This window comes from Nomascus leucogenys, chromosome 19, assembly GCF_006542625.1.
Source record: "Nomascus leucogenys isolate Asia chromosome 19, Asia_NLE_v1, whole genome shotgun sequence".
NCBI classification, from domain to species: Eukaryota; Metazoa; Chordata; class Mammalia; order Primates; family Hylobatidae; genus Nomascus; species Nomascus leucogenys.
Genome location: NC_044399.1, coordinates 58,921,460 through 58,937,833, shown reverse-complemented (window position 1 = coordinate 58,937,833; position 16,374 = coordinate 58,921,460). Strand labels below are relative to the sequence as shown.

Sequence of the window (16,374 nt, the reverse complement as noted above, 5' to 3'; positions counted from 1 at the left end):
CGAGATGAGATTTGGGTGGGGACACAGAGCCAAACTATATCACCACGTGGTCCTGCTCCTTACCATGGTAGGAAGAAGCTGGAGTTGCATCATGGTACATTGTACTAATATACAGAGCCAAGAGAATATCCATTCTGCTTAATGGTGGGTGATACAAGCTCCTGGTCTACGCTACCTGGTACCCAAATGATCCATAAAGTGGTAAAGTGAACAATCAGATATATAGGGATGTACTAGTAAGAACTAACACATACTAAGGGCTTACATGTGCCAGGCACTGTTCTCAGGGTGTATGTGGATTATTTCATTTAAACGAGGCTGCAGTGTACTGTACAAAGTAAGCAAGGCCTTTTCAAGATCTGGCCGCTTCTGAAGATCTACAGAAAAGGAGCCTGTATCATGACAAGTGACAAGGAAAGTCAGTGCTGGAATGTCAAATAAGAGAGAGTGAAGGCTAGGCAGACTGTCACCAAATCAAGAGGCGGGGTGGTGAGTGAGGTAGCAAGTACATGGGTGTTGGAGACAGACAGACAGATAGGCAGACCGACCAACTTAAAAATCAATCCTGGCTCTGCCAACTTACCAGCTGTAGGCCCCTGGGCAGGTCATGTAACCTTTGAGAACCATAGTTGCCTCCTCCCTCAAACAGTCAAAAACTCATCCTGCAGGTTGTTTTGAGAATGTGAAGTAACGCAGAGTCCAGCATGATGCCTGGCACAGACTGGTGCCCAGCTTTTATTATTAACCTAAAGAATCCTCATGCCCCCAAAGAATCTAATTTCAGAGGCGAATGAACCAAGGAATTTCAGAGGTCAGAGGTGCCTCAGAGATCAGCCACACCAGACACATCATGCTTAGATGAACAACCTGAGCCCCAAACATAAGACATCATTTGCCCAAAGCAGCACCGCTAGTTAATTACTAAATCAGGGTTAGAACTCAGGCCATCATCTGCTCTTAGCCACTGGGACTGATGACTACAGCTAAACCATATGCAAAAACCCTTGAGATATTTCACCAAAAAGATGATTTAGGCCAGTCCTCTTAGTTTGCTTTGGATTACTTTCTCCTTACAGAACAGCCAATTTTCTAGCATTCACTTCAGGTCACTTCTGAAGCACATTCACTTGATTCCTTGTGTGTATTAGGCTGCTAGGGCTGCTATAACAAAATACCATGGACTGAATAGCTTAAATAATAGAAATTTATTTCTCACAGTTCTGGAGGCTGGGAAGTCCAAGATCAAGGTATTGACAAAGTAGGTTTCATTTTGAGGCCTCTTCTCTTGGCTTGTAGATGGCCACCATCTTGCTGTGTGCTCACATGACTCTTTGTGTGCACGCAGAGAGAGAGAGAAAAAGGGAGAGAGTGAGCTCTCTGGTGTCTTTCCTTAAAAGGATACTAATCCCATCGAACCAGGACCCTACATGACCTCATTTAACCATAATTACGTTCTTTTCCTATCTCTAAATACAGTCACATTGGGGGTTAAGGCTTCAACACATGAATTTTGGTGGGAACGTAATTCAGTCCACAGCATGGTGTTACATGTTCCTCCATCTCTCATGAGCCATTCCATCCAGGACTGTTTCAAATGGGAGACGAAGTACGTGAACTACCAAATACCTAAACGTGAGGCATCACCTATTGGCTGATCCCTTTTACAACTCCAGATAATCCATCAACTGAAGACCAAGCAATGTGGCAAAAGCCAGAGTTAAGATCACTCAAGCTATGATTAATTGTGAGACTGAGGGTTGAAGAGTTAAATGGAAATCTATAAGCAGATTCATTCATTCAGAAAACCTCAACATGAGGAAAATTTGTCTGAAGATCTGCTGTACATTTGAATGACGAACAGAAACAGTGATGCTTTGACATTTATTCTGGTATTTCCAAGAAGAACTGTATAAAATAACATGTTTTCTGAGGAATGGTTTCTTTAAAAAGATTAAGGAAAAAAACCTGTCAAAGTATATAACAAACTAACCAGACTGAAGGAGCCTCAAGTGCCCTCAATAGGAAGGTAATGGAGATCTACGTTTTTGGCACCAGGAGTCTATCCATTCAGAGGTTATCCTACATCAAGGGGCTCCTCAGCCCAGTTATATGAAGATTATGAACTGCTTGAGAGGTTCTTTGTGAGGATAATGCCCAGTACACCCTCAGAGAAATGGTATCACCGATCTTATTTGCTAGATGTGGCTCCAAATAGCTTTCGGCCATGTCCCAAAGTCGTATTTATTTCAAATTACAAAGTAATACATGAAAAATACAGGCTTATGGAAAAACTCAAATAATTCAGTAGAGTATGGAGTAGACAGAAGTCCCCCTTTATAACACCTTCTCCCCAGCCTATACCCCTTCCCATGAATAATGATCATAACAGCTGGTGAGGTTTTTTCCAGATTTTAAAATATGCATTTACTTAGAGATAGCTAGAGAGTTACTTTCAAGTAAATGGCACTACATTATTATTAATATTTGCCCTTCTCCTGTTGATGATTAGGAAGACACACCTTCTCAATTTTTGGTTATTGCAAACAAAGTTGAATTAAACATTCTTGTACAAATATTTGTGTATGTGAGCATTTTTGTAGGATAGACTCTTAGAAGGAGATTTACTATTTTCTTTCTTTTTCTTTTTCCTTCCTTCCTTCCTTTCTTTCTTTCTTTCTTTCTTTCCTTCTTTCCTTCTTTCCTTCTTTCATTCTTTTTCTTTCCTTCCTTCTTTCTTTTCCTTTCTTCCTTCCTTTCTTTCTCTTTCTTTTCTTTTCTTTTCTTTCAAGACAGGGTCTTGCTATGTTGCCCAGGCTGGTCTTGAACTCTGGGCCTCAAGCAATCCTCCTGCCTCAGCCTCCCAATGTGCTTGGATTATAGGGGTGAGGCAGCATGCTCAGCCAAGATTTACTATTTTCAAAGGGAAAGTATATTTTAAAGATTAGTACTGTCAGCTGGGCATGGTGGCTCACGCCTATAATGCCAGCACTTTGGGAGGCCAAGGCAGGTGGATCATCTGAGGTCAGGAGTTCAAGACCAGCCTGACCAACATAGTGAAACCCTGTCTCTATTAAATACAAAAAATTAGGTGGGAGTGGTGGCGCATGCCTGTAATCCCAGCTACTTGGGAGTCTGAGGCAGGAGAATCGCTTGAACCGGGGAGGCAGAGGTTGCGGTGAGCCAAGATTGCGCCATTGCACTCCAGCCTGGGCAACCAGAGCAAAACTCCGTCTCAAAAAAAAAAAAAAAAAAAAAGATTAGTACTGTCAAATCTCCCCTCTGGAAACACTGTACAAATTTACATTCCCACCAGAATTACATGATTGTATAATATTTGTTTTGTGATCTATTTGGACTTAAACATTCTCAAATTTTAATTTTGGCCAAACTTAGGGGTAATAAAGAGGACCTCACTGTTATTTTAATGTGTATATTCCTGACTTCTAACGAGGTTAAGCATTGTCTCATTTCTTTATTTTTTTCGTATTTCTTCTTCAGTGACTTGCCTATTTATATTATTCTAGGGAAATACTTGATTTTTTTAGTTGTAATTACACTATTTTTAGTTGTAATTTTTTTTGTTGTAATATGTGCAATTACACATATAATCCTATAATATTGTAAATATTCAAATTAGCTGTAGATATGCATAGAAAAAATCTGGAAGGATTTACACCAAAAGGTTAACAATTACTTTTAAGTGGATGGGTCATGGATACTTGACTTTCTTCTTTATACCTTTCTGTGTCGCTCCTCTCCTTCCCCACTTGAACACTAAAGTATGTATTAATTTCACAAGTAGAAAAAGCCCCAATAAAGTGATTAGTGGAATAAAGGTGATAATGAAGGCTCTCAAGGCAATTCTAACAGAGGATTTCCAAAGGCACTTTGAGTAGTAGCTGTATCAATAGAGTAAGTGTCCTAAAGTCAGGGTTTGAAGGAAACAACAGTCACTTCTTGGATAAAAAAATTGACAGTGCAGTTCAAAATTAGCCTTATTACTTTACCTCTTCAGCACCCAAGATTTGACCAATTTTTAAACCATATTATTTTACCCACCCAGCCCTTTCTCAAGTGTTGCCAGTCAACAGTAAGGGACACCAAAACATCTTGGCTGTAACAGAAGCTTCTGGACAGAAATGTGCAAAGGCTCTATTCAAGGACAAAATGGCTTCTAAGCCACAAATCCCCTCAGAAACTCAACTAATTACCACATGCAAAGAAAGTATATGTTGATCAGAAAGAAGGAGATGAGAAGAAGAAGAATAGTCTGCTGGGGAAACACAGTTCAAGGAGAGTCACAGAGACTAGTACTGGCAGTACCCATGCAAGAACTGCTGAGTATTCAGTCTTCCCAGCAGGACTATGGCTAAGCAGGGAACAGGGCCTCAGGTTGCCTGGGTTGAGAAACACCTCTTGAGATCACCTCAATTCATTAGTTCTAAGTACATTTTGCAATATTAGTTTGACTTCCACTGGTGGAAGTGACAAGGGTGGGGAGAGGAGAATGTAGGGTGGAGGAAAGGATAGACCCACACCAAGTGGGGAATGACGGCCCCTCAGATGCTAGGTTTTCAAAGATTGAACTGCCAGTCTGGATGGGGCCTAAAAGGTGGGTCTATTAACCCCATCCTTGAGACAGCCGGGATGGCCGCGGGCCAGACCCCAGGATGAGAGGAATACAAGAGGCCACCTGGGAAACCTGCGAGTAACCTGCCAGCCCCAGCAATCACCTCATCCTAAGAAAGTGCTTCCGTGCAAACTTTAACAGAAATTATCTCTACTTCTTACTGGTGCAATCCTAATTTAGAGTTAACTCTCAAGCCCTGAGTAGTTATGGGACACCCATGCAGCTGGCTGCCGCTGCCTAGTGCCTCATCAGCAACTCTGAACACTATAGGACTCAAATGTGAAGGATAGAAAGAAAGGAGAATAAAGAATAGGAAAGATAAATTCCCTGTGCCCCTGGCTTTTGTTTGTTCTCAGCTTACTTACATACCCGTGCATTGTTACAGAGTGAGTGATTCTTGAGAAGACAGATTTAGCCTATGGACTAAATTCTTGAGAGTGTTATTGTAGATTCCAGGACTTAACCATTTACATAAAGAAAAGCAATTTATATGTCAAGAATTTCAGTGCTTATAAGCCAGGGATAACTAATGTTATAATATATCACAGTAGCACAATAATCCTAAAATATACCATGCTTAGGTGTGTGTCTCTGACTGTGGAGTGCTTACTCAGTGCAATCCTAAATGCAAGCAGGCAAACCCCCTAACACTCAGGTTGGAAGAACAGAGGGCAGACATGCACGCTCTGTCATTTGGAGGCTGAGATTCAGATAACATATAGAAATGGGAGAAGAGACACATCTGTCATGTCTTCCAAACTGAGCTGAGGACATCTGCAGCTACTGCCACCATCTCACTCTAGTACAACGGGAAAAACAGATGTAAAAATAGAAGTGATATATTCAACTATTAACAGTGAGGCAAAACTGAATATAGCAGTCTGCAGAAGCACTGACGTAGAACGGGAAATGGCTTCTTCTAGGCAGGCTGTCTGCCTTGAGTGGACAACATGCCAACTAAAGATGTTTCCACCATCCATGTCATCCCTGACTTTTTAATAAGGGATTAGGAGGAAGAGAAAAGCGAGAAGGTTACAAACCGACTGAGAGCAAGTAATACCCTCCTGACAGAAAAGTGAAGGAGCCCATTTGTTCAGAAGAAAATGCCTCCCTGGGAGCTCCTCACTCGCCACGCGAATTATCTTCTCTTTATCAGATTTACGAAGAGGCTGCGCAGCTGTGTGCAGAACGGGTAAGAATTTTAATAATGAAAGTGCTGGATGAGAGGACGAAGACAGCATAAAAAAGATGAGGAAGATTCTAGACCCAGAAAATCACTACCCTGGTTCCTGTCAGTGTCACTGCTGCTCCACCTGGGGGATGCTGAGAGTCCATTCACGTATATTCAGCAGGGCAATTCAGTGGAGAGTCTTTATCATGAATATCCATTCATGAGTGAATTGCTTACGTGGAGCTGTTTTGTTGTTATTTGAAATATAATTCATGCATCATAAAATTCACTCTTTAAAGGGGTATGCTTTAGTGTTCTTTAGTATTACCCACAAGCTTGTCTGACCATTACCACTGATTCCAGAACATTTTCATCACCCCAAAGAGGAACTCCATACTCATTAGTAGTCACTCTCCGTCCCCTTCCAGCAACCATCAGTTGACTTCCTGTCTCTATGGATTTATAATACCTATTCTGGATATTTCATAGAAATAAAATCATAATATGTGACCTCTTATGCCTGGCTGCTTTTACTTAGTAGTATGTTTTCAAGGTGCATCCATGTCATAGTATGAATCAGTACTTCATTCCTTTTAAAAAAGAATTATTTAATAATTCACCTATTTTAACATAAATAACTCAGTGCATTTAGTATTGTCACAATGTTGTACAATCACCAACCTCTTATCTAGTTTCAAAACATTTCCATTACTCGAAAGTAAAACTCCTTACCCATTAGGCAGTTTCTCCCCATTCCTCCTCCCCCTAGTCCCTGGCAACCACCCATCTATATGCTCTGTATCTATGGATTGCTCTATTCTGAATATTTCATTTAAATGGAATCATATAATATGTAACACTTTGTGTCTGGCTTCTTTCACTTAGCATAATGCTTTGGAGGTTCATCCATGTTGTTGTATGTATCAGTATTCTTTTTAATGGCTGAATAATATTCCATTGTATGGATATACCACAATTTGTTTATCCATCATCTGCTGATAAACATTGGGTTCCTTCCAATTTTTGGCTATTATGAATAATTCTGCTATGAACATTCACATACAAGTTTTTGTGGACACATGTAACGTTTAAGTATAAATGCCCAATCCCTCTCCATTCCCATTTTCACGAGGCAAATACTTTAAATTCTTTTAGTAGTTTCTTCTGGTAATTATCTGATGTTTCTGGCAATACACTTATACTGCTTTTAGAAAACCAGTTTTAGGGTTAGGCATGGTGGCTCACTGCCTATAATCCCAGCACTCTAGGAGGCTGAGGTGGGTGGATTGCTTGAGCCCAGAAGTTTGAGACCATCTTGGGCAACATGGCGAAACCCTGTCTCTACTAAAAATATAAAAATTAGCCAGGAATGGTGGCGTGTACCTGTAGTCCCAGACACTTGGGAGACTGAGGTAGGAGGGTCACCTGAGCCTGGGAGGCAGAGGTTGCAGTGAGCCAAGATGGAGCCACTGCACTCCAGCCTAGGCAACAGAGTGAGAACCTGTCTCAAAAAAAGAAAAAAGTCAATTTTAGATATTATCTCTTGAGTTCCAATTATGGAAGACGAGCATTTAGTTTTCTTATGTCCCCCATGTGCAAATGCACACTCACTTTATCCTCCTATCTTCACAATATTATTCTAATCTCCATTTCTGGTTAAATCTAGAATTAGCATTTACATTGTTATGACTATGCATTTATAGCATTTATAGCCACGTCATGTACAAAGATTATATTCACTTAATCATACTTTTTCCCCTTAGGTTCTAGATGACCTAGAAGGGAAAATTTGCTTTACTTAAACATTTTCCTCAGTTTCCTATGTACCAATTAATAGTTCATCTTCAAATTCTGCAAGAAAATGAAAAATCTCTAGATATATTGAAACACACTTGACATTCTACTGTTTTCTTATCAGCATCCACTTCCCTATCCTCTGATAAGAGTGATTTGCATCTGAAACCAGGCACAGGGACATGACATGAGGCACAGTGTAGGCAGGGAGTGGACCCACCTGAGCTCATAGCCCACTATGAGGAAGGCAGAGCTGACAGGGAGGGAGCCAGTGAGCAAGTGACCTGACTTGCCTGGATGACACCGTTCAGCCCCTGCATTCTGCCATATCTTTACACTTTGCAATTATATGCACCAAATAAATCCCTTTTCCTGCATAAGCCTGAGTTGTGCTTCTGGTGCTTACAACCCAAAGGGGTAGTAACTAACATGGACACTGAGAATAGGGGCTAAGCCACTTCTGTGCATCCATGTAGGTCTTTGAGGAACCTTCATTTCACTTTTAGCAGGAGACGCCTAGAGTCTTTTCACTTTAGGTCAGGACTTAAAGTAGTGTTAGTCCAATGGAGGATCGATTTCAGAACTAAGGATCCCCTCAAATTCAGGTTCTTGTCCTTGACAAAACAGAAAATAAACTAATAGTTTCAGAAATGACTAAATATGAAGAGAATAGCAACACCAAGAACACTTTATCAAATACCTGGTAAAGCACATTTTGAAAGGCAACCAGGATATTAATTTCATGTCACATAACCATTTTTCAAAGTATATTCACATCCAAAACTTCATCAGATCCCCTCAGCCTTTTTTCATAATGACCCACATTTTAAAGTCGCTTCTAAGCATAAAAACAAACCAAAACATATTTTATGAATAATTATGTCTCTTCTAAATAAAAACCCTAAAATGTTTATTCTTCCTCAAGTCTAGTTTACTTACTTTTCTAGTCAGCTCTCCTGAATTCTGTTTTTTTTTTTTTTTTTTTTTTTTTTTTTGAGATGCAGTCTCGCTCTGTCGCCAGGCTAGAGTGCAGTGGTACAATCTCGGCTCACTGCAACCTCCGCCTCCCGGGTTCAAGTGATTTTCCTGCCTCAGCCTCCCAAGTAGTGGGACTACAGGTGTGCACTACCATGCCCAGCTAAGTTTTGTATTTTTAGTAGAGACGGGGTTTCACCATGTTGGCCAGGATATTCTCGATCTCTTGACCTCGTGATCTGCCCACCTCAGCCTCCCAAAGTGCTGGGATTACAGGTGTGAAGTGGCGCCTGGCAAGCTCTTCTGAATTCTAACAATAAACAAACAATTTGTGTTTCCCTAGCTTTAGGGGAACCATGAGTCTTTTTTCTAACTTGTTTGCTTTTCATTCCTGCTCTGTAGCCATGGCTTGTTCACTCAGCACACTTGTCCTTAGCACAGTACCTTACACAAAACATGTCTGTGTGGAGTCCATATGCCTAGTTTTGAATCTCCAGCTCTGTTACCTACCAGTAATGTGATCCTGTACAAATTTCTTCTTCTGTAAAATGGAAATAATACCTGTCTCACAGAATTGTTTAAAGATTAAATGAAAAAAAAAGATTAAATGAGATGTATGCAAAAGAGACACAGCAAGCATGCAGTAAATGCTAGCTGCTAGAATTTGTTGGTTAAAAGAATGATCTCTGCTAAACAGTGCTCCTTGCTGTTCATTTCACATGAGAAGCTTGTAAGACACAGCTACTTGTTCACTGCCTAGAATCTAAGCCCCATGAGGGCAGAGACTTTGCCTTATTTATTGCTATATTCCCAGCAACTATCATATAACTGGGACATAATAGGTACTCCACAAATCCCTATCTGTTGATGAATGACTGGACGAACAAATGAATGAATATAGGTATAATTTTACTGCTATTCTGATTTTATGAATGAGGAAACTATGTCTCAGAGAGGTCAAGTTGCTTGCATAAAGTCCCACAGAGAGTTAGAGAGGGATTAAAAGACAGTTCCCCTGCCTGGTTGTTCTTTTCTTTTACCATATCACTTACTAGGCCTTTATTTCATTATCCAAAAATTCGGGTACAGCATCTAATTAGTTACTAAGTAACAATTTTCAAGGGCTAAACATGATTCTTAAATTTTAAAACTTACCGTGGTATCCACAGCCTTGACTTTCTCAGTGGGAATGTACTTTGGTTCAGGTTCTGTCTGTGACAGCACCACACATCCCTCAGCCCCTAAGGTAATGATTACCACCTGGCAGCCCCTTTTCAAGAGCACTAATGCAGCCTCCCCAGCATCTGCAGTGCTGCCCACCGTGAGGCCAGTTAAAATCTCAGCCTGGAATACACAAAAGTCAACAGAAACAGTGGTGAAAATAAGTAACCTGGATCCACTTCCAGATTTGTTTTTCTAGAAAATGTCTCCCTTCTTTTTTATAACAACCAATGCAATGGGAACCTTGATAGATACTGGTCCAGGAAAATAAACAAAGCAATAACAGTGACGACAAAAACCATCAATAAAAGACATTCTTGGGACAACTGGGGAAACTGGAATGTGGCTTGGATATTAAATGATAGTATGGAATTACTGACAATCTTCCTAGGTGTGATAATGGTATTGTGGTTCCTCTTAGGAGATGTATGCCGAAGTATTTGGGGTGAGGTATCATGTTGTCTGCAACTTATTCTCAACAACAAAATACTTTTTTTTCACTTACTTTTCAACAAAAACAAAACTAAATACATACAGGGAAGAGGAAAAGCAAATACAGCAAAATGTTAACAAATGTTTAGGTGAAATGTAGAGTGTTCATTCAGCTTTTCTGCACATATAATAATTTTAACAAAGAGTTAGGGGCAACAAAGAGAAGTCTGCCAAAAAAAAAAAAAGGAAGGTTGGAGGGGAGGCAGGAAAGGAGAAAGGAAAGGGCCACTGCCAATAATTTTAGTATAAATTGCACCTGTAAGTTTGGCACCCAAGGACATAATCTTCCAAGCCTCTCTTGGGCCATAACGCCTCTTCTCAAATTTCCAGTTTTTGCTTTCCATGTTTGCAGACTACTCATTTCTTTTGTTTGTTTTTGCCAGAGAAGATGGAAGCAGATTAGGAGAGGTAATGACAGGTAGCAGAAAAAGCAATGCCCTGGCATTCAGGAGACCTATCCTACTCACTCAGTCTGTGACCTTCCCCACATCAATTACAATCTGTAAAATCAGGGGGCTTTCAACAAGATCCGTATTTTTCTCCCAATTTCTCTTTCAATATACTAATTTTTCATTCCATTCTAAGTTTATTTTTCTACTGAGTGATTTAAAAACATTTCCATGACTATTTAGGTTTTCAAGACTTCTAACTGGTTGTTTTTCGTATTCACATGTTGTTGCTTCGATTCTGTTTTTCTTTCACAAAATTTTTTATTCTTTCATAATGAATGTTAATCTTAATTATACTATTTAAAGTATTTTTTGCATTGTTTATTTATTTAGAGATAGTATCTTGCTCTGTTACTCCAGCTGGAGTGCTGTGGCATGATCATAGCTCACTACAGCCTCAAACTCTTGAGCTCAAGCAATCCTTTTGCCTCAGCCTCCCAAATACTGGGACTCCAGGCATGCACCGCCACACACAGCTAATCTTTTATTTTTGTAGAGACAGGATGAAGTCTCATTATGTTCCGCAGGCTGGTCTCAAACTCCTGGGTTCATGTGATTCAACTGCTTTGGCCTCCCAAAGCACTGGGATTACAGGTATGAGCCACTGCGCCTGGCTAAATTTTATTATATGAATTTCATCTTGGGCAAATTCATCTGTAGGTTGTTGATTGTGTTGGGTGAATTTTGTAGCATTATGTTTTTCATTTGCAGGCTCACTGTACTTACTGTGAGTTGGAAGGCTGTCACACGTCAGCTCCCACCTGGTTGATCCCTGCTTTTCAGTGTTTTTTTTTTTTTTTGAGAGACGAGTCTCGCTCTGTCACCCAGGCTGAAGTGCAGTGAGGAGATTTCGGCTCACTGCAACCTCTGCTTCCCAGGTTCACACGATTCTCCTGCCTCAGCATCCTGAGTAGCTGGTACTACAGGTACATGCCACCACACCTGGCTAATTTTTGTATTTTTAGTAGAGATGGGTTTTCACCATGTTGGCCAGGATGGTCTTGATCTCCTGACCTCGTGATCCACCCGCCTTGGCCTCCCAAAGTGCTGGGATTACAGGTGTGAGCCACTGCGCCAGCCCTCAGTGGTTTTACAGTAGCTTCCCCCAGGTACACAAGAGTCTCTAAACCAAAAGCAGATATTATATTGGCAGTTCTTGCTCTGCTGTTTCTGGGGTTACTGCCAGTCCAGTCATTAAGTCAGTAGTTGGCTTGGTTTACTTCTTGGTCAGAGGCTGTGTCTCTGTCCTGCTAACTCCTCAGGTTGTGAGCCTTAAATATGCTTCAGGCAGCAGGGGTAGCAGGTTCCTCCACCTTTTACTGTTAACAGGGGAGCCACAGCCTAGCCTGTATGGTTTCCATCTGTGGGCTCGGCTCCAGTCCACTATAAGTGGCACACTTTTAGTGTCCATGACCCACAGCGGGTGAACTTCCTACCACTTCTGCCTGTTTCTGGGGCTAGTGTACAGCCAGCATATCAAGGGCTGAATGCTCTGTCAGGCTGTTCCATTTCTGATGTGTGGAGTTATTTATCTTGTTTCAGAGCTTGTAAGTATCTTTTCATTGTGTCCATTAGTATTTACATATCAGTGGTTTGTGTTTGGAGCAGAGTGAGTAACGTAAGCATGAATTTACATTACTGCTGTGATTAGAGTTCAACTATAAGAACATTAAGCTTTTTTTTTTTTTTTTTTTTTTTTTTTTTTTTTTTTTGAGACAGAGTCTCCCTGTAGCCAAGGCTGGAGTGCAGTGGTGCGATCTTGGCTCACTGCAACCTCCACCTCCCAGGTCCTGGTTCAAGCGATTCTCCTGCCTCTGCCTCCTGAGTAGCTGGGCTTACAGGCACGTGCCATCATGCCCAGCTAATTTTTGTATTTTTAGTAGAGACGGGGTTTCACCATGTTGGCCAGGCTGGTCTTGAATTCCTGACCTCATGATCTGCCCGCCTCGGCCTCCCAAAGTGCTGGATTACCGGCGTGAGCCACCGCGCCTGGCTCCAGAACATTAAGCTTTTAATGTTTTTCTTTCTTCCATTAAGTTTCTGAGACTAATTTCCTTAAAGACCAGAGTTCTTTCATTTATTTATTTCATAAGCATTTACTAAGTGCCAGCAGGTACAGTGTAGCAGATGTTATTTTCCAAAGATAACTGTATTAACCTATATCATATCACACATCCTGGTTTTACACTGTGCCAAAGACAATCTTCTAGTAAGGGGTGGGGTACTAGGGTGGACCTTCCTGCTTAAATCAATAGAATGAGTCAGAAGTGATGCCGTGTTATTTCCGAAGCTAACTCATAAAAGCCAACATGGCTTCTGTCAGGTGTCTCCTTCTCTCGGGAAGCTGGATCTTGAAATCCAGCTACCATATTATGAGGAAGCCCAAGTCACACGTAGAGGCCATGTTTACATGTTCTGGCCAACAACCTCATTATGCCCCCAGCTGAAAGCCAGCATCAACTGTCAAGCATGTGAGTGAAGAAAACTTCCAGCTCTCAGCCTTTGAGTCTTCCAACTGAAGTCCTGGGAGTCAAACTATGCTATCCCCTGTGTGAATTCCTGACATGCAAAAAACTGGGAGTAACAATAAATAATTATTGCTCTTGTAAGCCACTACATTTTGGAGGTATTTTATTATGCAGCAATAGATAACTATATACACAGGGATAGCCATCAGGGATACAAGAGTGAGTAAGACAGATGTCTCTGACCTCATGGAACTTGTAATTTAATGGAGTAGACAGAAGAATTGAATAAGTAATTTGAGCTGTGATGAACATTTGAGGAATAAATAGAGTGCTCTTCAAGTATCTAGCAGGAAAATTTAGGCCAGTTTGGCAGTTGAGGGTACTCTAACCTCTTATTGTGAAATGGTTGCTATTTCACACAATTCCTTCTTCCTAGCATGGTGGTTGCTCAAAAATATTGCATAACCTATTGTGGTTTGTTAAAATTAGTTTCTTTGTAGTAGTCTTCTTTCTTGTTTCCTCTATGTTTTGAGAGATGAAATTATCAAGAAAGCAGGTCAAGAAATCCTAGAAGCCTTAATTCAGCCTTTAAACCAAATGGAAAATTAGGCTGGGTACAGTGGCTCACACTTGTAATCCCAGTACTTTGGGAGGCTGAGGCAAGAGGATTGATTTAGCCTAGGAGTTCGAGATTAGCCTAGGCAACATGGCAAAATCCCGTCTCTATACAAAATAAAAAAATTAGCCAAGCGTGGTGGTCCCAGCTACCTGGGAGGTTGAGGTGGGAGGATTGCTTAAACCTGGGAGGTAGAGGCTGCAGTGAGCCATGATGACACCACTGCATTCCAACCTGGGTGAAACAGTGAGTTCCTGTCTCAAAAACAAAAAGTGGAAATTTAACTATTATGGTTCATTAATTTCTTTCTCTCCATGTTGCATTTACCAACGTGTATACCTGCATCCCACTGATGGGCGAGAGCTCTGTTCTAATGCTGTCTGGCTTATAAAAAGGGAGAAATATTGAAATTTTCTTCCTAACAATATTTAAGAAAGGGTGGTACAATATCCTTTCTTATTGTACCAGTTGACAGATAGTCTGTTCAGATGATACATCATGACACAGGGTCTTCACTACAGAATGTAGCAGATCCTTCAGGAGTTGTATACTAATTAGGGTTGGCAGATAAAATACAGGAAGCTCAGTTAAATTTGAATTTAAGATAAATGACAGGTAATTTTACAGTATAAATTTGTTAGGTATGTTATTTATTATCTATCTGAAATTCAAATTTAACTGGGCATCCTGTATTTTTACTTGCTAAACCTGGCAACTTTAATATAGTCCTCAGAATATGAAATAATTAGAAAAGAAAACAAAACACCAACAGTGTGAGGGCAAGGAAGGGACTAAAATTAACTGAGGTTTGATAAGTGCCAGAATATGGAAGTGACTCAGAGAGTCCTTTTTTTCCCCCTGGGATTTACTAATTTCCTTTTCTCCACACCTCAGTAAACTGAAAAAATCTGTTTTCACCATGCCTGAGAATTCACGTCATCAAATTGATGTGGTTAGTTCTGCCCCTTTGCTTTATCCACTTGCACGAACTTTTGGTTTCTCATAGAATGAGCAAAGCAATTCACCCTTACCTCACTTTCATTGCAGCAGAACACATCTGAGAGGGTGTAGAACCGGGGATCCAGGTCAGCAATGGCAGGGGCTGGATTGAACAAGGTTTTCACTGCAAAGGAATGGAAAAGGGGGTTATTACTAGTTTTCATTTTTAACACGGTGCATTTACAGACATTCAGTAGGGAAAATCCCCGAGTTCATTTTTGTCTTCATCTGGTTAAATATCCACTTAGTTACGGATGTAGAGAAAAGTCTGAAATCTCAATCTCCACGACAGCTGGGTACCAATTCCCTATTTCCATTTTCTCTACTTTGTACTTTACAACATCTCAGCTCCCAGGGAAAAGAGCAATATTACAGTCAATGTGATTATAGAGTTAAGGCAAAGGCAACAAGAGCATTAGAAAAAAGTAAAAATACTGTGGCATGAAAGGACATGTGTGAATGTGAACAGGCTGGTGGACATTTTTGTGGGTTACTTTAAGTGCTTGGTTTCAAGGCTAGTTCATAAACCCATTTTCCAGGGAAGATAAAGAGATGATAGAAAATAAACAATGAAAGGTTCAGAATTTTCCTGGTGGGAACAGTAAGCAGGAAGCTCATGTGCATATGCATATTTTGTACACCTATGTATGCCTCCCAAATATATCACAATTACTCCTGTAAACATATACACTTACACAAAAGCTTACATTCTTGGCTTCTGTGAGCAATCTGGGAATGTAAAAAAAAAGATTGAGAAAAGAGGAGGAATTCAATCAGAGGCTGGTGCTAGCTCAGACGGAGAGGCTACAAGAGAAGGATAGATGGGAACAGCAGACACAGGGAAATGAGAATATCATGGCCATTTTTCAGAGGGAGGAAAGTGAGTCTCAGAAAGATGAGGTCCTATGTCTCAGGTCATACACTGGGACACAATTAAGATGGACCCCTACTCAGGGTCCTCTGGCTTTAAGTTCAGGGTTTGGTCCACTCTGAAAAAAAGTGGCCTCTCTAGGCCAGGACTCTGTCCACACCAACACATACCTCAATGCCAATTCACAATATTTTAAAACACCCTTTGGTTTGGGACTTTGTAAATGTAGATATATATATATATATTTCAAGTCTTTAGAAATTACATTCATAGGAAGCTCCTTCTTTGTCAAAGCACTTATTCACTTGAGTACTAGATTGGTTAGTCTTCTTTTTCTCAACCCAGGTCCACTGATTTGTGTGTTAAGTAGTCTCATTTGACTATAGACCCATAGTGTAAAAATTTCTAGCTGTAGTTCTCAGAGACTTCAAGAACAGTGATTTGCAAACTTGGTTGCATATCAGCATTACTAGAAAAGCTTGTTAAAATGCATAATTTCTAGGACCGACCTCAAACCCACTGAATCAGAATCTCTGGGGGTAAGATCAGGGAATCTGCATGTTCACAAGTTCTCCAGGAGGCTCTCACATAGCCAGCTTGGCACTAATGCATTCCACATTCATGGGGAGATGCTAATCAGCACGTGGCTAATGGAAACTGTCTACTACTTCAGCCTGGTGACGACATC

General features: G+C 40.6%; 2 protein-coding genes across 8 annotated transcripts in view; one reads left to right on the top strand and one right to left on the bottom strand.

Annotated features, from left to right (window-relative positions):
- The window catches only part of BABAM2 (BRISC and BRCA1 A complex member 2), a 574,233-nt gene that overhangs the window by 46,782 nt on the left and 511,077 nt on the right, over positions 1–16,374 (top strand). The gene's annotated exons all lie outside the window — the stretch shown is intronic.
- RBKS (ribokinase) overlaps positions 1–16,374 on the bottom strand; it is a 108,683-nt gene that overhangs the window by 37,079 nt on the left and 55,230 nt on the right. For 2 of the 5 annotated variants that reach the window (XR_004027070.1, XR_004027069.1), the window contains exons 6-8: positions 14,848–14,939; positions 9,726–9,914; positions 5,671–5,807 (exon numbers count right to left, since the gene is read on the bottom strand). Coding sequence is in view for 3 of the 5 variants with exons in the window: in XM_030800435.1 (XP_030656295.1) it covers positions 5,769–5,807; positions 9,726–9,914; positions 14,848–14,939 (320 nt within the window). In the remaining 2 variants the exon portion in view is untranslated. Of the gene's footprint in view, positions 1–5,642; positions 5,808–9,725; positions 9,915–14,847; positions 14,940–16,374 lie in introns of those variants that run through there. The other 3 variants (XM_030800435.1, XM_030800434.1, XM_030800436.1) reach the window with 3 other exon arrangements.